This window comes from Manis pentadactyla, chromosome 5 (assembly GCF_030020395.1).
Source record: "Manis pentadactyla isolate mManPen7 chromosome 5, mManPen7.hap1, whole genome shotgun sequence".
Classification (NCBI taxonomy): Eukaryota; Metazoa; Chordata; class Mammalia; order Pholidota; family Manidae; genus Manis; species Manis pentadactyla.
This window is the reverse complement of record NC_080023.1, coordinates 162,137,980-162,160,281: the sequence shown is the minus strand read 5'-3', so window position 1 is coordinate 162,160,281 and position 22,302 is coordinate 162,137,980. Positions and strand designations below refer to the sequence as shown.

Below are 22,302 nucleotides of genomic sequence, written 5' to 3'. Positions count from 1 at the left end.
AAATGGGGAGAAATCAGGCATTAGGCACTTCCAAGATACCCAGTCAGTCTGCTTTGCTAGAAATTTCTTTTTTGCATCAAGCCAACCTTGGTTCTAATTTTGTCCTCTGGAGCCACACAGAACCAGACATCAGATATGTGAAGAGAGCATTCCTGAATATTCCCTCTCTGTGAGAAATATCCTCGGTTGTTTCATACTCTTCTCCTCTCATAGTAATGATTTCAGAACCCTTCACATCCCTGCATTCCTCTCCCTTGAGCCATTCCACCTGTCACTATCCCTTACAAGGAGTGGGGCCCAGAATAAATCACAGGACTCACAGTCCAACATGGTCACATCCCCTGTCTCCTACCCTCACACAGCTAATAAGCAAAGGTCAGAGAGACCTCAGAATGATCTACTGGAAGAGGGAATGCTGAGCTGCAGCCACGTAGTATCGTCCCCACCTGTCGGAAGCAGTAAATTTCAGATTGCTGTCTTAAAACATTCTTTGGCTCCTAGAAATGCCCCTGCAGAGGAATAGACAGGTTTGTACATGCTTTCTTTTTACCAGCTTTGGGTACACCCTGCTGGTGAAATTGTGTGACCCAAATAGTAAGAGTCCAGGGCAACTAAAGAACAAATTCCAGTCCATAACCCTATGGCCCAAGTCACAAGTACTTGAGTCTTGAAAGATCTGAGGAGTTCATGAGTTATGTGACCATCCCATGTATCATGTGGCTAGTTTATGAGGTGTTTTTTTTTTTTTTTTAACATCCTATAGCTATGGCTATTCTCTGAGCTCTGAGGGAAAAAATTTTGACTCCTGTGAACATTCCATTAATTCTGCAAACATCCCAAAAGTTCTGAGATAACCGCAGGATGGAAATGGTATGTCCATTAGCCAAAAATATTCGTAAGTAGAAATATTCCCATCCACAAACTAATTTCATGCAGGCTTTCCTCCCTCTTTTTAAAAAGTGGTTATAATTTGCAGTCAGAATAGGATGACAATCTTTTCTGCACTTCAAATTGTAAACTTAAATGTGAACTTTGAAATATCTACCACAAATTTATTGAGCCCTGGCTATGCGCCAGACACTCATGAAGAAACTGGAGTAGGTGCAAGAAGTCAACAGCCCTTCACCCAAGAGGTTCTTGCCCTAGTGGGTGGGAGAGTTGAGTCACTTCAACTGAACTAGACAGGTGCTTAGCTGACATGGCCACGGGGCCTTCCTTGATCTCCTGGCAGGGTTCAAACCAGCTATTAGCGCTCTCGTAGTTCCACATATTTTTCTTCCTGGGCTTTCATCATCTTTGTGATTTTATATTTACGCTTCTATTCATCTGCTTAGTGCCTGTCTTTGCCATGACTCTCTGTGTTTTATGAAAGTAAAGGTCACGTCTGGTTTTGTCGCTATGCTTTTGTTACTTTTTCAGAGATTGGTATGTGTAGTTGCTCAATAAATATCTGTCCAATGGATGAGTCAATCAAAAATAGAAAACCACAGATCCCTTTAGAGGAACAACCAGAAGTCTCAACGGAGATGTAACATCTGAACGCCACTGAGCCTTGAAGGATGAGGAGGAGGGGGCCAGCAGAAAAGAAAGGGGACACATTAAGGAACACAGAGTACTGAGGAATGTTTTGGGGTGGGACATGAAGAACTGGTTTCCCAAAAAGGAAACATATGTGGAAGAATAGGCTGAGTTGAAACATGAAGTTTATTGAAAGTCGGAAGGTCTTTTATACTATATTCACAGGCTCGGATTTTCCCTTAAGGAAAAAAGAGAGAGAGTATCAATTAACCCTATGGCTCTAGGAAGCAACGTGACTTTTCCTATAATTTTGAGAGGGTTTTTAATACTTAAATTCTGAATTCTGATAAATATCTCTCAGTTGTGGTTTTGTGTTTTATCGCCTTCTACATCTCCATTTCCACTTTGTAGCTATGTTTACCTGCTACTGAAACACCTGTCTATACATTTTTAAGTTATAATATAGTGTTGTCATCACCTTGAACATAAGGATCAGCCATGGGCTAAATACTAAGTATGAGATACACTGGAGTTTTTATAACTCAGTTAGTTGTCCAATTTTTAAATATCTCTACATCTTGGAGAGTCTCAATTTTTCATTAATTTATCTAGGTGTTCAGAGCCACCCAAACATTTCTGTAAAATGCCATTTTTCATGGATGTAGTGAGGCCTTTTTTGTTGTTGTTTTATTGTGCCTTTGGAAACCAATGATTTGTGCCTAACTCTCTCCATATTATTTTACCCTGAGTGGAATGAGTGTGGTTGGGAGTTCTGCCCCCAAGCAAATATCAAAGCCTCCAATGCATGCTCATTTATAATTTTAAAGTTAATTCTCTTATTGGATTTCCTTTTATTTCCTGCTGTGGCAGTGTGCACAGAATGAGGTTAAAGGCAGAGGATTTGCTGTATATCTTTTCAAATTTATGATTAAGAAGGTCACATATACATTTTTAAACATACTCCTTTTTGATAATAAATGAAGAATAAAACTTCAAAATGTCATCCATAGCAGACTTAGCCATCTTTCTTTCATTGGCATTCCCCTTGCCCCATCTGACTGCCTGCCGATGGTGAGAAAAGGCCCAACTGATCTAGTGCTTCGTTTCTTGTTTGTCTATGTGCCTGGAATAATTTTCACCAGTAGAACAGTATGCACATGCCAAAGCATTATAACCAAAAGATGCATTCCTATTCCTGAGTGCCCTCTTTCCCCAGGCCAGTGGGTCCAAAAGGAAGATGAGGAATTCCATCTTAGGGTATCTGTATCTTCAAATTGTGGCTGGACTGAGGGAGGTCAGGGCTGTTCTCTCCTTCGGGGGGCGTTCCTGGATCCAGATGTGCCCTCCGTGCCTGGCCACTCTGCTCTCTGCTGACAGAGCGAGGCCCACGTGGACTCCATGCCTCTGGCTTCTAGCTGGGTTTCAGCTGATGAGAGCCACTGAAGGAAATGAGGCAGAGGAGGGGAGGTGTAGTCAGGGCCTTTATCGCTCTGGTCCCCTCCCCTATCCAGCACTGGCTGGGTCCCTCCAGAGAAAGCCACAGCTTCTGCGCAGGGGGCCTCCTGGTCATGATTCTCTCCTTTCCACCTCCCATGACTCTCCCCACTGCTTCCCTCCTGAACGCACAGGTGGTGAGCTGCTCTCTTGTCCCTGTATTGTACCTTGGGTCCCCCTTCACCCTCCTCACCTTTGCCAGTAGTCCTTGTACACATACACTCTCCTCAAAGTCTCATCTTCTGAGTCTGCCATCTGTCACTGTGCTGTGCAGTCTACGCCTAGATCAGGAGACCCATCCGTGGGAAGGAGGATCCTCTCCTACTAGCAAACTGGAGTTGATCCTAGATGAACTCCTCTAAAATAATTCTGAGTCTCAGTTCATCCTTTCACTGAATACCTTCTCTGACCGGGTGATCATTACCCCTTGAAATGGCCTGTTTCAATATCAGGTGTGCTCAGCTTTGGAAAATGATTTCCTACACAGTGTCAGTTTTGACCTCTCTGGGACATCTGTCCTTTCCATGTTGGGATAGAAGTGACCGAAATTGAATTTGAAGCCAAATCCTGTGAAAAATGGAGCAAGAGACCCAGAAAAATTTACCTAAGGGCAACCCATAGTCTTCCATTTCACAGGAACATAATAATTATATTTAGATGCATAAATGTTGGGAAAATTCAGAGGGACCATACTGGTTCTTGAGAAATATGTGAAGAAATGTCATATGCAAGTGGGATTAGTCATATTTTTATACATCTGATGATAGATCTAAGACCAATCAGCTAACATTTAAGGAAAGTAGATTTCAAATCTATACGAAGAAGAACCTTTTAACTGTTTCACTCCCTGGTTTCAAAGGTTCAAAGTCTCAAGGTTTCAAAGGTCTCTGTCGCTTGATATAATCTAAGGAATTTCACAGTGAGGCTGTTGCAGGGGGATTTGGACATTGGAATGTAGTTGGACCAGTGGTGATGACATAAAAACAAGAATAGCAGCTCCCATGTGTTGTGTGTTCACTGTGTGCCAGGCACTGTGCTCTGTACGCTTCACACACATTATCTCATTGAACCCCCACAACCCTATGAGGTCGATCCTCTTATCTGCTGCAGTATACAGAGTAAGAGTTCAGAGCTCAGAGAGGTTAAGGAACTTGCCTGGGGTCATGCAGCCAGCAGTGGCAGAAGTAGGATATGAACCCAGGTCTGCCTGACACCAAAGCTGATAGTTTTAACCCCCAATGCATGGTGTCTGAATAACCTGGGGATCTTGGAGGCTGTGCAAAGGTCCGGACCCTGTCCTACCTCCATGAGCCTGGGCCTTGGTGTGTTTTGTTCAGCTCTCCACATGATTCTAATTTATACCAGAGTTTGAGAACCACTGCTCTAAATTAGTATTCTTATAAATGCCCCTCAGTTCTGAGAGTCTGTTATTCCTGTGGTAATATCTATACATCAAGTTGAGCTTTACCTTTTCTCCTTCTGAGCTATAAGACTAACCTGTACCCTTACCTGCCACCAACCACCAACCCTTGTTTCAATCAGCCCTTGTTTTTTGGGTTATTTCATGCGCTCAGCTCCTGAGAAAGGCCATACTTCATTTTGAATCTCATTGAAATCCATGGGAACAGAAAGATCAGTCTGGCCTCCTCCTCCCTTTGCAAAGAGAATAAGGAAAGCATCGTGCAAGTCTTAGCGATTTCCCATGTTAAGGTCAAGTAAGGAACACACCCATTATCGGGGATGAAGCAGGATGAGTCTCGTATTTCTGAGTGAGTGGAGTAATGGTTTCAGGAGGCATAGGTTTATTCCACCTTGGTCCTATTTTTGGGCAATGAACCAGGAGTGGGGGTTGAGGACGTTGGTTGGGAAAGGGAGCACTCTCGTCTTCCCAATGCTTTGATCCAACTGGCACCATCTGACTGTGATTTTTCCCCTTGCACATGTCCCAAAGGAAGCTGGCCAAGAAGCAGAAGGAGACGCAGAGTGGAGCCCAGAGGGAGATGGGGCCTGTAGCCTCGGCCGACAAACCCGCCGCCAAGCTGGGCACCAGCCGCAACGAGGAAGGCTTCTCCGCTAGCTCCCAGGACGTTAACGGATTCAGTAAGTTGAGTCAGCTAAGGGGAAGGGGACATCCATGATCTAGCCTAGCCCTGGCACCTCTACGGTGGACCCCTCACAGTGGTCCAGTGCCATGCAGGTAGGACCAGGATGCTTCTCTGCGATGGTCCAGGGCTAAAGACTCTCTCTGGCAAAGACTTGAGGCCAACTGTTCTTGGGTTAAAAGGAGAATTTAAGAACCACCCCAAAGCAGATGGGAAAGAGTGGCAAGCATCTTAACTGGTAGTGGACATAAACAGAGATAGATTAAGACTAATCATAGTAAAAAAAAAAAAAAAACAAAAAACAGGAGGAGGAGGATAACATAGTTATGCCCTTAAGGAGAAAAACATGCCACACTGAACTGAATTGTCTTCAGCTTCAAAACATTGTTTCTTATAAGCCATGTAGGTAAGTCATGGATTATGTGTCTGTTTTGAGTGCTTAGGAAACTGAGCCTTTAAAGTCCTATGGCTGATGAGTGACACATCCAGACCTGGAAGAGTTCATACAGGATCTCACGCCAATAGACATGGCTCAGGTCTTAGGATTAACCCTCATCCAAAAGAGAACCTCCGGGCTGGTAACCCAAAGCTGCCTTGGCAATCAGACTCAAGAGGGCTGGCTTTTGTTCTTGTCTTCCTTTAAGCCAGTTCTTTTCCGGATTTAATAGAAATGCTAGATTCCCCAACCTGTGTGCCAGATAGGGGAATTCAGGGAATCTAAAGGAATGTGAGCACAGACAAATGTCCTGCACACACTGTGTCAGTGACAAATGGAAGGAACCGTATTTCGTGAAAATTTGGAGGATGGGGACCTATGAGAGGATGAAGGATCTGAGGGTAACTTGGATCCATGATTCCTAACCTCAAGTACAGTACACAACCCATCTGGGAAGTTTTCAAAATACACATATATCTGCCCCACACCTTTCCGACTAAATCAAAATCTCTTGTGGGCTGGGGGGTTGGGTGGGGTGTGGATTTTTGTAAAAGCCACTTAGAGGGTTCTTGTGGGCACATAGGAACACTGAATTTTGAGGGAGACGATAGCTGTCTTCAAGTATTGACGTGATACCTCAGGAAAGAGAGATTCTTTTAAACTAATTTTAAAAGGTTAAAAAAAATAGTAAAATGATACTCCTATACATAGATTCACTAACTGTTCACATTTTGTGATTTTTGCAATTCTCTCTCTATATATATATTATTATGTATTTTTGAATCATTTAGAAGATGTCTTCTGAACCATTTAGAAATAAGTTGCAGACATCATGACACTCCGCCTCCAGAGAATTCAGCATGTTTCCTAAGAACTAGGACAGCGCTTCAACATAACCATAATAAAATTGTCTTACCCAAGAAAAATGTAACCTTGTTTCAGTACTATCTAATACACCAATGCATCATTGAATTTCCTCAATGGACCTAAAATTCTTTATTATCATAATTATTTCTTTAATCCAAGATCCAGTCAAGGTGCTCCCATTGTATTTGGTCATCATGTTTGCTCATCACCTTCCATCTCAAACAGCCCTCCCATCTTTCATTTTTATCTTTCAGGATGCTGACCTCTTAAAATTCTAGGCCAGTCATCCCATAGGGTGTTCCATGATCTGGATTTATTTGATTTTCTTCATTACATTCAGGTTACACATGTTGGCAAGAACACTACACCGGTGATGTTACATGCTTCCCTTTTCATCAGATCAATAGACACATGCCATCACTTTGCCCATGGTCAGAGATGCCAGGTGTGAGCACTTCTTAAGGTTGAGTACTGGCTTTTAAAGACAAAGTCTAATGGCACATACTGACTATTTCATTAGCAAATATCCAACTCCCATTTTTCTCAGAGAGCAGAGCAAGTTTGCAGACTGCCCAACCATGAAGCCTGGTCCATTTTCATTTCCATTCTCTCAACCCAGGTGAATCATTGAGATTCATACATTCCCCAGGCACCAGGAAAAAGGGATATTGACATAGGCTTGGAGAGGCAGAAAAGGGGTTGGCAAGGAAATGGGCCTGGTTTGTCTCTAAAGAAAGGCCCATCCTGAGCCCCCCAAGCCTCTAGCTGTATTAGCTTGTCACTGATTCTCCTGCCTTTGGCCCAGGAACAAGTTCATTAACAAGTTTAGCCGATGGAACATACTGTCCAAGTGCTAACCGTGCAACCAATACCTGTCCTGTGCAGGCCAGCTCCTGCGGGCATTTTTTTCACTCACAGAAATGTGCTGGGAGAACTATAAATGTCAAAAAGATGATGATCAAAGATGCATGACAATCACTGTGACCTCAAAATGGTAGTTATTTGATCTTAAGCTTTCTGATCTCAAGTGAAAACCTGGGTAAACTGATTTCTTGATTTTCTTGGAAGGGGAAAATATCACCATCATTTTCCCCATGGGCTAAAACTTTAGACTCATGGAGAAAAGCACCCAAGGCTAAGGTAGATTAGCCAGCCAGAGAGAAAGAGGAAGCATATCCAAGAGAATCTAATTAGATGTTTCAAAGTCCGGAGACAGAATTTCCGAATAATTGATAATGTATGTATGCTCTATATATATGCTCACAAGGGCACACATGTGCATATTTACAGAGACATATGTGTCTTTGTATAGACATTGATTTTAATGATATTGCCTTTAAAAAGATGGAAAAATTAAATTTCAATTAACACAACATGCAGTTATTAAGAAATTTTGCATTTGTTTGAATCAATGAATATTTTAGGACTCTACCTTTGCATCTCATATCCTCAGGTTACAGCCACAAACATGCTCTGGGGATTCTTTTGAATGCCTGGGAATGCATCAGGTATATTTTAGAATGCCCTGTGGAACCTCTGGGATGAGATTTGAGGGGGGAAAAAAAATGTAAGTAATGCTTACACTGGAGATGTGGAAATTGCTTCTGAAATCACCCTGATGTATGTAAAATTGAATCTATTTTCATGGCATTAGGGAAGTGACTGTCTGGCTTCTGCATCAGCATCTTTAGGAGGCCCTGAGATTATTTGCAAATATTGAGGAAGCACTGAGAGAGGCAGAGCACCAGAATGGATGTCACATCGGAAAAGATTACGGAAGAATGTGCCCTGAGCAATTATTTCCTTATTGAACACATGGGCCCTTGCCTAATTCAAACCTTGCCTATCCCTGGGTAGGTTTATTTTCTTGGGTTTTCTATTCCAAGTAACTGCTTAAATTGTACACCATCCTTTCAGTCAAGTCTCCCAGTTTTGTACGGGAACAATGACCTCCAGGAAGTGAAGGTGATGGGCCTTTATCAGGTATGGGCCGCTGCGTTGGAGTGCTTCAGCTGTCTTGAAAAAGGGGTGCGTGTCATCCTTCAAGGAAAACAATGTGTGTGGTTTTCAATTTAAAGAAATGCTGGCTTTTAGGAAGTAACCTGATTTGGGCCTTCCTTCCCTGTGTACCTGATTGTTTTTTTCTGAGATCTTTTGCTCACTGGAATCATTTTCTGGGTCTTTCTTCTGGTGCTTTCTTTTTATATCCATGCTTACATCTTCTTCTTTATATCTTTTGCTCATAGTGTCATCTTCTCCTTGTTCATTTTCAGTACTAATGAAAATGCCTCAAAACAAATCCCTGTTGAATTCCTCTGATTTGAGGCTTGGTTGTCTACTCTTCTTAGAATGTCCTTGGACAGACTCACTTGCCCATTGGGTACCATTAGTTAACTCGGTCTTCACTTTTATGCCTCCATCCCGTGGACTGGTTGGTTCCATGTCTGGTGGGTGAAGGCGATCTCTAAGGGTCACCAGACAATGAGCCTTCAAGCTGTCTGTTAAGTAAGACAGCAGGCATGGTTGAGACCTTGGACATGAGATTCGATGGTCATTTTCTCAGCACTTAGTACGTGTCTGTTTCTCTAAGTCTCGGGCACAGTTTAGGAAGGAGTGTAATTACAAAAATTAAATGAAATAGAGCATTGTCTCACAAATAATAAATGTTTCTACTGGTAAGTTTTTCATAGTTTAGAAAAGTTCTTTTGTAAAATACTGGTGCCATAGAGCCGTATTCCTGCACCATTTAGTTTTAGTACAGATGAGGAAACTGAAGTTCAGAGAGACTCCATATCCCAAATCACACATGCAGTTGTAAGGTCTTAATAAGGATCTATTTCTCCTGATATCAGCTGGGTTCTATCTACCTAGTCTGTAAAGGATTGGGAACATATCCAATAAAAGTACCTATAGTAAGACAGCTGTAAGAGAAAGAAATAATCAGGATCGAGAAAACATGAAGACAAGAAGGTCAAGACCAGCTTATATTAAAATATAATTATATTATATTAAAAAGTAATCTAAATGTGCATGGTGGTAACTTTAAAATTTCAGTTTGGCTCTGAGCTTTTGTAGCAAAAGCCCAAATAGGAAGATAACTTATTAGTACTTACTATGTGCTAGATCTTATACTTTACATAAATCTCACTCTTAAGCCTCTTAAGAACACTGTAGATGAGATGCTATTTCCATTTGGTAAATGAGGAAACAATTTCACAGAATTGAAGTAAACAAGTCCAAAGTCACACACACACAGTGTTCTCTGGCTCCAGAACCTGTGTTCCTTCTCCTGTACCATGAATGGTAGCCTATCACTCACTGGTCCTCTGAGTGAGGCTGCTGATGGCTGAGGGGGAGGGAGCCCTCCATGCCTCTCCCAAGGGTCAGCCAGCTTTGCTACAGTGTGGGCAGGAGCTGCTACCCAGCTGTGTCCTGCATGGAGGCCTGGGGCTGGGCACTGGCATGGATCCACTCAAACTCCCATGAGATCCCAGGCACTGTAATAAGCTCAAATGTGGCATCTTAGCCTGTCCTCCCAGTAACTGTGTACAGTTGGTATGTCTATTATCAAGTACATTTTACAGTTGAGGAAACTGGTGCTCTGAGATATGAGATATGAAAAGAGCTTCCTTAAGTCACATGATGACTAAGTAGTGAAGTCTGGACTCCAAACGAGATGCTCTGCTTTCAAAACCAAGCATCTTTGTCCTTCCTCTAACCCCTGCTTTCTGTCCACCACAAGGCTAGGCGAAGGAGAGAAAGGAGGCCAAGACAAATAGCCTTGCTGGCTGGGAGCACAGTGCCTCCTCTTGCTTCCTCTCTCTACTTCAGAGCCCAAAACCCCTACCACAGAAAGACAGCTTCCCAGTGGATACTGTCACAGGCAGGAGCTATGGGAGTTGTCTAACCTGAAGCCTCCTAGGAAGTGGGACTAGACCGGCTGGCCCAAACCTTAGGCATTCATGAGCAGGACCAAGCCTTGGATAGATACAGAGAGAGGGGCAAGGAATAGCCCTGCCCGCAGAGAGCTCGCAACCTAGTCGGGGTGGCAGGTGGGCACAGCCCAGCAGGGACAGCAGGAGTAGTCTGCAGAAAGAGCCACAGGACCCTTTGCCTGACTTGCTACCTCCAATGTCCGTCTCTTAACCCTTTCAGGAGGATGTTGAGCCAGCTGAAATGGGTCTCTGGGAAAACTGGTTTGACTGTGGGTAAACCGGGGCCTTGATGGAACATGATGTGAAGAATTGCTCATGATCCCTTCCCTTTGTCCAGGACCTGCTGGGGCAGTCATTTTGCTAGGTGCTGTCCACATATTGTCTCCAAATCCTCAAAACATTACAGTCAGGTGGGAATTACTATCATGATCTCATAAGTCAGGAAACCTGAGCTCAATGAAGTTAAATTCATTTCTGCTGTCCTGTCTTTGCAATGTTCCAACTTGATCTTCCCTTCTTTTGCTTAAAACCCATCAGTTGCTCCTTGTTGCCCCCTGAAGTAAAATAAAGGCTATAATCCAAAGCATGTATTCCTCAGTCCTCCATGGTTGCTGACCAGAATGTACTTTGATCATTGCCCAACTCTCAGGCCCATCTGATATTCACTCGGTATTTATTTGTTTGAATGAGTGAATGATGGAACTGGAATTCTAGCTGAAAGCACATAACTGATTCCAGCTCTTCTGGATGGTTGAATTCTAGCTTCTAAGCTGAAATCTGCTTTCTGTAACTTCCATCAATTCATTCCTGTTTCGCACACAAGTGTGTATGGTCAACAACTGGATGCTGGCCCTTGTCTGCCCTCTGGTGTCACACAGGGTAATGAAATCAGTCTTTCTCTTCCCGCAGCACCCACCCCTTCCCCCAGCTGTTGGACTGCAACCACCTGTGTGCCCTTTAGGTCCTTCCTTTCCTCAGGCTAAGCAGCCCCCACATCAGCTATCAGCCTTTTTCAGGATGCATTTCTGTTTTCCAGTCTGCTCAAAATCTTGATTGGCACACTTGTCTCCATCTGGTCCATGTCCATGGAGTATGTGGTTGCCAAGATGAATATGACCCTCTCCAATGGGCTCAATTACTGGGAGTTCAGAGACCTGCTATCACCCTCATTCTGGATTACAAACCTGGGTTTAGAATACAGTGCTTATGTTTGAATCAACCTCCAAAGGTCCATATCTTGCCAATAGGTTTCAGCCTTGGACAAGTTCACTATGGATTCAATGAGACCGAGAAAATAACAATGGAACATTCTTGGGGTGAAAGGGTTTATACCCAACTTTATTCCCACAGTGGCAGATCAATCACTAGAATCCCGTCTACTCAGAGTGAGTCTGCATGCAGCTAGCAGGTCTCTGCCTCTGGGCCTTTCTGCCCCCGCAGCCATCTTGATCTCTGCCCTCGGCGCTGCCACCACTCTAGTCTCTGCTCTCCTGCAGACCTGCAGTCCTGTGGCCATGCAGCCATGCAGAGCACTGGGCAGAACCCTTTATATAGAATCAATAACAATGTATTGTCCACATATGTGTAGTGAGCAAGTGGACCAGGGCCAGGTGAGACTTTTGGCCATAGGAACCTTCACTTTCTGAACTCTCCATCACATAATCTGCTTAATGAGGAGCTCATGGCTTTCAGTAAGGGCTGCTTCATTCAGCCCAGGAGAAGATGATTTTTTGGGCCCAAGTAAAGGACTTTATTTTTCGTCTGAGCTGTGTCTTCTTGTTTTATTTGACTCTCTTATCCCAGCCTACTGAGATATTTTTTGTTTCTGGTTCTGTCAGCCAATGAGCTCACTTTACCCTCCCAGTTTGGGGCCTCAAAATGTAATAATTATTAGGTTATTAATATTCATAGTACCAGTTATCTATTGAGCATTAATTATGTGCCCATTTTCAGCTGAGTGTTTTATGTGCATTATCTTCTTCATTTGTATGTTGGGAGGATTAAATAAGTGCCACAATTATCTCTGATGATTTACAGTTGAGGAAACTGAAGTTCAAACAGTCAGAAACTTGCCTAACTTTATACAACAGAGCTGGAACCCAAACCCAGGTCTGTCTGATATCCCTAAGCCCACAAAGACCTCTCCACTATACCACAGATCTTATCATTCCCATCTTACAGAGAAGGAAACTAAAGCCCACAGATATCGAGTCATTTGGTTAAAGCAATGGTTCTCAACTTGTGAACCCCAAATGAGAAGCATTAACATCACCTGGGAACTTGGAAACAAATTCTTGGGCCCTGCCTCAGACCTACTGAGCCCCAAACCCTGGGGGTGGGGCCCAGAAATCATTGCTTTTAACAAGCTTTCCAGGTGTTGCTGATGCACATTCAAGTTTGAGAATTACTGACTCAAGGTAAAGTCCAGGGGTGTCAGACTCTAAAGCCCTCATTCTTCATGTGCTAAGTTGTCTCTGATAACAGCAGAATCACAGTCACACTGGAAGAGAAAGGCCAACTCCCTCTTCCTCAGGGTGGATGTACCAAGAAGACATTGCCCCTTCAAGGTGCTGGACTTTAAGGCTGCTAAAACCCTTAAGGCTGTCCCAAACCTGGGGGTGCCTTCTCAATCATCTCTAGAATGTTCTCTCCTTTTGTCTGAATACCAAACAACCTAACAGAATGGCAGGGATGGAAATTTACAAGGAAAAGCAATCATGAGTCACACAGTGAAACCCAGAGCTTGACATAATATTGTAAGGAGGAATTTTTTTGTAATGCATGAAATTCTGCTTGCAGGGACAATTATATTTTCTGGTTGCTCCAGGATTAAATTGAATCTAGAAGAGTTGAATGTTACAAGCTTGCCACCTCCAGTTTTATTGACTATTTTACAGGGATTATTGAATATTATTTTGCAATCATCCACTTGGATGACAGATTAAAGGGTACTTTTATTTAGTTCCTAGAAACCCAAAGTTCAATGGAATTATTTATTCCCTGCAAGTGCAAAATGGAAATTTAAGGGGCCTTGACAAAGTAGACAAAGTCCATCACTGACAACTAAGGGGTTAAATTAAGTTTCAGAGAAAGATATTAGACTCAAAAGGGGACATAATGGACCATCAAAACTAAGAATTATAATTGCCTTAGACACCATCTGATCCAACCTCCTCATCTTCAAGGTGAAAAATTGAGTCTCAGAGAGTTTTCTCAAGGTCACTCACTGAGTCACTAATAGCACCTATACTAGAATTGGGAGCTTGATCGCTCTGGTCCTAGTCCCACGGTCTCTTTCCTAGGTATGAAATATGGTCAATAATGGTTTGTCTTCTAATATTTTCTGTAGACCCCCAGTCCAATTTCTGCACATTTTGGCACACATAGAACCTTCTCAAATTGAATTATACTTTTCATCTGGTTATGGGAGTAGCTGAGGTGTTCCTTTAAATATTCATTGAATGCTGACCGTATGCCAAGCGGTGCAGATTGTAAAGATAAATAAGACATGGTCTCTGCCTTCAAGAATATTACTGTCCTCCAAGAGGAGACTTGTAAGTGGATTTGTTTCAATAAATGTGATAAGTGAGAGAGAAAAGGCATGTATACTGCCCCAGGAACACCAATCAGAGGCTCAGCAAGTGATTATTTCTGCCTTAGTGAGTTAAGCAATGCTACGGAAGGAAATGGATTTTGATTTGAAGTTGGCACAAAAGGGAGATTGTCCCAGGTGGAAGGGACAAAGGCTTGGAGATGTAAGGGGCTTGGTGGGCTAGGAGAGGGGGGGCTGGGCGTACAAGGTGCTCCGTGTTAAGAACATAGAACCAGACATCTGGCTTAACAGTAGCTGGAACCTGTCTGAAAAGGGACTTGCATTTGTAGCCTACTTGAATTCTCTTTCCAGGAAAGCCAACCTATTTGGAAGTAAGAGTGACTCTGGCATCAGGTGTCCTTGCATGTTGTTGGAACCTGGCCTCATATTCTTGGATCTGCATAAATTTTTTTTCTGTTGTAGATAAGTAGGGACAGCATTTTATCAGCTACAGACCTTTACTTGACTGTGACTGGCCCAGTCATTCCTTCTCAACACCCTTTCAGTGAGATGTCAGCTAAGCTACAAAACTGACGTTGCTTTTGACAATTTATGCTAGGTCACTACATCTTGAGAAGAAAACATAATTGTCTCTACACCTCACAGGTGGTCCTGAATTACAACAGGGCACTTAGAAAGTGCTTGTTAAAGTAATCAGGGATAAAGAAGTGATGTTGAAAATGTAAATACATAGTTGCTAGGGAGCAGAATAAACTGAGCTTAGAGACCTTTTTTTCCCCTCAGCTCAAAGCTACAGCCTTGCTAAGTTGAAAGCATAGACACTAATTGTACTAGCTAACATTTTGTGTGTGATTATTGGACAAAGCATTTTACATGCATCATTTCATTTCATATTCTCAACAACTCTATGAGGCAAGTTAGGGAAACTGGGGCTCAGAGTATTTAACTACCTTGCTCAAGGGCACATAGCTACCAAGAAACTGAACTTGAGTTTGAATTGGGTTGATATGATTGACTTATCAGCAGCCCATCCTTCTTGAAAGACTTTCTTTCCTTGACTTTTACTCTTCTGGATTTTTTCCTTCCTCCATAGCCATTTCTTCTCATTCTTCTTGATCTGCTTCTCCTTTTGTTCCCAGTCTCTGACCATTGAAGCATCCCAGGATTCAGTCTCAAATCTTCTCTTGTCTGCTTGTATTAAGTCTAAGTGGGTGTTGATGACATTAAATGAGGTGATGAGCACAGGAAGAGGCCAGATTTGGATCAGAAGAGGAGAAGTTTAGATCTAGACAAGGTAGGTTTGAGGTGCTATTGAGTCATTGAAGAGGTGTCAAGTAGGCAGTTGGATACATGGGCCTGGGGCTCAGCAGAGGAGTATGTCCTGGAAATATAAATGTGTGCTACATTGTGTATCAAGGTGATTGAAGACTTTGCCATGTGTAAGGAAATTGAGGTCCACCAAGATGAAATGTGCCACCTAGGATCTTCTAATAGAAGAGGGAAGACCATAGGATCACTCACTATGTTAATGGAAGAGCCAGAGCATTGAATCAGGACTTACATATGAGACATGCCTATAGAAAAGCAGTCAGTTAAAGCTAAGGGCAAAACAGGGGACTATTAAAGGGGCTTTGTCAATGTGGTTCAAGTGCAGAACCTTCTAGTCATCCACCTGGACCCTGAAATGGAACTCAAAGTATGTGAAGGAGCTCTTGGATTAGGTGGCCTCATGATTGTCTACTCAGCCTGGATTATGATGGGATCCCATCTGATGTGTTCAAAGTAGAACTTTCTGATAAAAAGTAGAAATTTCAAAGAACATGTTAGTGGCTGGAAGTGGATCTACTTATCTTGGACAGTCAATGAAGGAGTCATAGGTTCAACTTCATCACAAAGATTGAGGAGGCCACCTAAAAGTCCTTGCCCAGGAGGAAGATTGTTCTGTTGCCCACAGATATGAGTAGAAGGTTTCAAAAGGGAGCGTCCTTAAAAAGGGAATTTGAGGCAGTGGAAAAAACAGATTAGAGGGCCAAGAACAGACAAAATCCCTCTGGGTCCTGCATTACCATCTCCATCATTCTCTGGGTGGTCTCCTATTTCTCTGAAGGAGGGTCTTGCTGACTTTCAGTGGGATGCTCTTGACTGAGTTGAGAGAACTACCCACACCACATCTCATACATCTCTAACCCAAACTTACATCTGGAGTGGACAGATGTCAAGGGAGGAGACCCCCCAACCAAAATACTAGTTCTTGGTGACACAAACAAGAAAGAGTAACTTCTACCCTCAAAAAGCCTGTGATGTGATAAGGAGAACAGACAACAGTGACATGACAGGATACGTATAGCAGGTGCCGGAAGAGTGGTGTCTGGTGAGGCTGGCCTAGCCCATTAACCGTACGATTCATCTCTCTTCACATGATTTAATTTCACCTCACCAACCATGTGAGTTGACTTCATAATTATGTGGAAGCTGGAAATAAAAATAAAATTCCTTGGCACTAACACAAGAGGAGATATGTTACACATAGTTGTAAAGATATAGTCAGTGGAGATGCAATACAGATTAATCTTGGCATCTTCCTTACCCTCTACATCCAATTCTATATCAGGTTTTGATTATTCTACATTTTCAATATATCTCAAACCCATTCGCACCCACTACCTCCATCCTTGTCCAAGTTAACCACCAATAACCCCTAAATAATCCTCATATCCATCCTTGTTATTTTCTAATCCATGTTCTTCTTAACAGCAAGGGAGACCTGTTCAAGGCAAATCTGAACATGCTGCCTCATCCTCCTTGGCTTAAAACAATTCTATGACTTCTGATTGTTCTTAAGCTACAAAATGAAGTCCTCATTCTGATGCTACATACAGGTCTTACCCCTACCCTCCTCTCCCAGGTTCTTACACTTCACAGCCCCTTCTCTGTGATCTCCAGTCAAACCACCTTCTTCTCTTAGTGGTTCATCTTTTTCATATTCCTTCCACCATAGATCCTTTGTCCATGCTAATGCTCTATTTCAAGCAGGATGGGCAAACTACAGCCATAAACCAAATATAGCCTGCTTTCTGTTTTGCAAATAAAGCTTTATTGGAACACAGCCATGCTTATTTGTTTACAAATTGTCTTTATTTAGCTGCTTTTGTACTATGTCAGTAGAGCTGAGTATTTGCTACAGTGACCACCTAGCCCACAAAACCTAAAATACTTGTTCACTACTCCTTAGCATAAATGTTTTCAACTCCTCATCTAGAGCACTCTGTTCCTAATTGACTCATTTAGATCTCGATTCATGGATTTCTTTCATCTCTGGCCCTTTTCCAAACCAGATTAGCTTCCTTTTGTTAGGTGCTATCATATATTTTGTTCCCTTTCTTTTCTCAACACTGACCTCCCTCTTGTAAATGTGTTCGTTTAAGGCTCAATCTGTCAGACAGACAGCAAACTCCAAGAGGGGAAGACCATTTATGTTTATATACCCAACAGATAACAGAATGGTGTGTGGCACAGAATAGATGCCCATACTTAGCTGGATGGACAGGTGAATGGATGTATAGATGGATAGGCAGATGGGACTCAGGCATAACAATCCTTTAAAGTAAGTCAGAATAAAAAGTAATATTTAGAAAGTCTGGTTAAAGTGACACTATATACTGTTGCCCTGTTTACTGCATCCAGAATTGAGTGCAGATAGAGGAAGGAATCAAAGAATATTTCTTTGCCTGTCAGTTGATATCCAGATCTTAGCATGTCTCCCACCCTTGTCCCCAATCCCTAGTCTGCCAACACTGAAGGGAACTTTACAAGTCCCTTTTTATGGTTCCTGAAAAACTGGGAGCTGCTCCTCAAAATATCTCCAAGTAGTCAACCATTGGCTGGCCTGGGAATGTGATACAATCATTCCTCCAATCATAGGAAAAGGAAACATAACAGCTGGTCGTCTTCAGACCACATGCAAATATAGGCAAAGACTCAAATGGACTGCTATATGGCTCTGCCCGTGGAAGAAACAAGAAAAATTGTAAATACAGGAGACAGGTGTAAAAACAGACTGCAGTTCTCCATTGACTGGACGGCCTCACAAGTAACCATGGGAATATTGGTTATCTGGGAAGGTTCTGGGAGACAATGGGCACCTGTTATGTAGAACCAATCTGTGTGATCGTGGAGAGCTGGCTTCCACACACCACTTACCTTGGGAGCTGAGGGGGTTTTTTTTTAGATATTTAAACTCACTCACTAGGTCAAAAGGAAAGGGTTTGGACTATGTTGGTTTACTAGGTGAAAAGAGGCTGAGGTGAGTTGATAGGATGGAACCAGACCTCTCAGGCTGCTTCGTGACCACCAAGGGGAACATCACAGAGCAGTTTACAGGATGAATGGTCCAAGTTTGTCAAAGCATAAAGGGAGAAATGTTGTATTACTCTTTGATCAGACACACCATATCGACAGTTAGTGACATAAAAGAACAATAGTGTATTTTGCTCACAGTTCTGTGGGCAGGGCCCAGCAGGGGTAGCTTATGTCTGTTTGAAAATGAGGAGGCTCAGCTGAAATGACTTGAATAGCTAGAAATGACTGGGACAGCTCTCTGAGGGCCATATGTCTAGGGCCTCAGTTCTTCTTCAAGTGGCATCTGCCAGGGATGGGATGCCCAAATGGCTGGCTCCTTTATTTGCCCTTGGTTGAAATGACCAGAATATCTGGGGCTGCCTGGCATTGCTCTCCCCTGTGCATCTCACTCAGGCTTCCTTGTAGCATGGCAGAGGCAGACTTGGGCGATCAGGCTTCTTGCGTGATGGTTGGTTTCCCACAGAGCAAGTGTTCTGAGAAGGCCAGAAGGAATGCCAGTCCTCTTACAAACTAGGCCAAGAACTGACCATTGACCAACATCACTCCTGCTGTACATCGTTTTTAAAAGCAGTCACAGGCCAGCCTGAGAGAGTGATGAATCAGGCTCTACCTCTCAACAGGGGAAATGGCATACACTTACTGAAAGGGAGGGAACAATGGTGGGCATCTTGGAGATGAACTACCGCACTGTTCTAAAAGAAGAACACGGGTACAGATGTGTGAGAAAGCCTACATGGCTAATATAATCAATAATAAGTAGGGATACTTTCCAAATCTCCAGTTTCCACCTTGGTTAGAGATGGAACTCTTTCATTACTAGCACATGGTTTGGCAGGGTATCTGAAGATTTTCAGAATCTGGAGAAAGCTTTGTGCTCTCTTGTACAATTCTTTCTGAGTGTAAATGTATTCTCTAAAATACAGCATCCAAATCCCATCTGTAATGATAACTTCTAGGGTTGAAAGATGATGTGAAGGGCAGAGACGGGTGGCTTGGGTCTCTGTCCGAGGTGCTGAAACTCCTTGCCTTGGGCTGACCCTGACCCTTTGCTCGCGAAGTCCCTTCATTTGGACTTGTAATTGTGAATGTTTTGACCTCCCTGGAGTATTTGGAATATAGCTCCATGGGGTTAAATGGTGGGAAAGGTAATCAAAAACTGTGTCTTAGATGTTCTCAAAAACTAGAGAGACAGAAATTTATTGTTTTCTGAAAGGAGCAAGCACGGATTTTAAGACATGGAGGGGCAGGTTGTGTCTAATTTTAGAAAAATCATCCCAGTGACAGTGAGGAGAATGTACTGGAGCACCATATAATAAGGCTAAAAACAAGTGAGTATTGTTTCTGCATTTATCATATTCAAGGGAAGAGACTTAACACAAAATATTTGTGTACATGGAAATTTTATTTTACATGTACATCCACACCCACACCCACACACATATACACACACCTTAATACAGAATTAAGTCACTGCAACCCAATTGGTGTGACCAACTCTTTTTTAATGAAGTGATAAAGAAGAAGACACTCTATATTATTACATTCTTGGGGCTGTTGTTAAGTCCAGATGTGTTGATTAGATCTCCCTCCTTGCTCCACATTCTCATCAGTCAACATTTTGGTGGTTTGATGCCTGGGAATATTTGGACACGTTTGATTTTTGAAATGAGTGCCCTTATTCAGTCAATGTCTCATTGGGCTAGTTCAATTTTTCCAAGGTGAAAATCTTTCATCTTCAGGGTCTTTGATCTAGGTTAGATGAAATTCCCTCTGATCCACAGATGTGACAGAGGTTCAGAAAGTAAGAGAGTCATCCCAAACTAGCAGAGTCACTTCTGGTTCTGCTGCAGTGAAGACCCATGTGGTCCTCCACTGAGTCTTCAGCCAGCTGTGCTCTAGCAATACATGCACTTGCAAATCTAGTCCCTGGCCACTCTCTTATTAATAACCTTTCTTATTCTGCCCCATCACTCTCTTTCAAATTGTTCCATTGGAAGAAATTGACCTAGTAATTCAATATCGTTATTATGCTTTGCTTGTAAAATAGCTACTTGCCTAGTCTGTTCTGCCATTTAAAATGCAAATCTCACCATGCCACTGCCCACCTAAAAACCTGTCACTAACTCCACATTGCCCTCAGGATGAAGTTAAAGTGCACCTCATGGCCCACAAGGCTCAGAATGATCTGATTCCTTCCCATCTTTGCTCTCATCTCTGGCTACTCTCTGGATTGCTCAATATAGTCCAGTCACTGTGGCATCTTACTACACTGATGGACAGTGACTGCAATGGGGTATTGGGGGGGACACAATAATATGGGTGAATATAGTAACCACATTGTTTTTCAGGTGAAACCTTCATAAGAATGTATATCAATAATACCTTAATATCAATAATAGCTCAATAATACCAACAATAAAAGGTCAAGCCACAAAAAAAAATAGTCCAGTCATATTGACTTTCCTCCTATTCTTTGAAAACACCGATTATTTTCCAATATTTTGGCTTCCACAATTCTGTTCCCTCTTTCCAGAATACTCTTCATTTCTATCATTCATTGTTTAGCCCCCATTTATCCTTCAAACCTATAATTAACTGTCAGCTTTTGAGGGATTCCCAGTCTCCAGTCTAAACAATGACATTTTTTTCTGTTACCACTGTTTCTTGTCCTTCTTAGCATGTGTCACAAGTATCATGTACACAAATGTGTATTCAGTAAATATATTTTTCTAGCCTTCTTCACTAGACTGTAAGCTTCAAAGTGCAGAGACTACTTCTGTTTTGGCTACTACTGTATGCCTAGAGACTAGTATGGTGTTTGGCATGTGATAGATGCTTGATCAGTATTTGTTGAGTGAATCGATGTGTCAATATTCTTACCAAGATGGACCACAATGATTCACCTTTAACATTCTGTATTCAACTAGCTCTTCTTGTGCATTGCTGGAAAAATGCATGGAGATGACTAAGGTGCCCTTAGGTCTGGATCATGTGGTAGAATTGTGGAGACCAGGAAGGAGACCATTGTGCTAGTCTGGTGCACTTGGCAACTCCATTTCTTAGGAAGCCCTAATCTTGGCATCTTTGGCCTAATCATTATTTGAAAGGACTCATCAGCAAGTGCTGGCTTCCTTGGATTCCATAATTCACTGTAGGTTTAGGAAACAGAAAGAACACTCCAGAACTACTGGGTGACCCTGCTGCTCCTGACCCTCAGGACCTCTCCTCTCTCCTCCAGAGAGATCTGTGCTTCTAACTTCTTTCCCTCCACATCCCCAGTCACTGCTTACCCTTCTCCAACTTTACTCCCTTGTGTCTCTTCCCAATGTCTGGGAAAACCTGAAAAGTCAATTTACCCATAAATATTAAGGGGTATGCTTCATTGTCTTTAAAGAGGAAAGCAGAATCAACTAACATTTATTGAGCCCCAACTATGCAGTGCAGAATGCATATATATATATATATGTGCAGAATGCTATATATATGCTATATCCTTTAATCCTCACAACCTGTAAAGTGACAGTTATTATTGGTACTAGGCTACTTTTACAAATATAGAGGTTGAGGTCAGAGAGATTAAGTAATTTATTCAAGGTCACTTAGCTAAGTGATAGATCTGGGATTCAGACCTAATATTTCTCTTACATATGATCCTACTACATTATCTACTCCTTCCAAAGAATGTGAGACATGCATATGCTTCTGAGGCCACTGGAGGGGTGCATACTTTGGTAGTGATGTGTTCAAATTCCAGATTGCACCACTCTCCTCAGTGATTAGAGCATGACATGTTTCCCAACCCTGCTTGCTAGTCATTCAACAATGTTGAGCACCTACCATGTGCTAGACACAGTATAGGCTCTCCTGCTGCACCCATGAATAAAACAAAAAAAATTTCCCCCATCTTCATAGAGCTTACATGATAATGGTAGTAAGGAGTGGAAAGTGAGAGACAGGAAATAAACAATAGACAATAAAAAATATGTAAATTTTATGGCGTTATGGAAAGTGATAAGTTTCATTAAAAAAATAGAACAG

The 22,302-nt window shown here is 42.4% G+C and overlaps 1 protein-coding gene across 16 annotated transcripts in view; it reads left to right on the top strand.

The window, feature by feature from the left end:
* PTPRT (protein tyrosine phosphatase receptor type T) overlaps positions 1–22,302 on the top strand; it is a 1,028,419-nt gene that overhangs the window by 898,683 nt on the left and 107,434 nt on the right. For all 16 annotated transcript variants that reach the window (XM_036902260.2, XM_036902256.2, XM_036902251.2 and 13 more), the window contains one exon: positions 4,964–5,112. In XM_036902260.2, the coding sequence (XP_036758155.2) occupies positions 4,964–5,112 (149 nt within the window). The remainder of the gene's footprint in view (positions 1–4,963; positions 5,113–22,302) is intronic.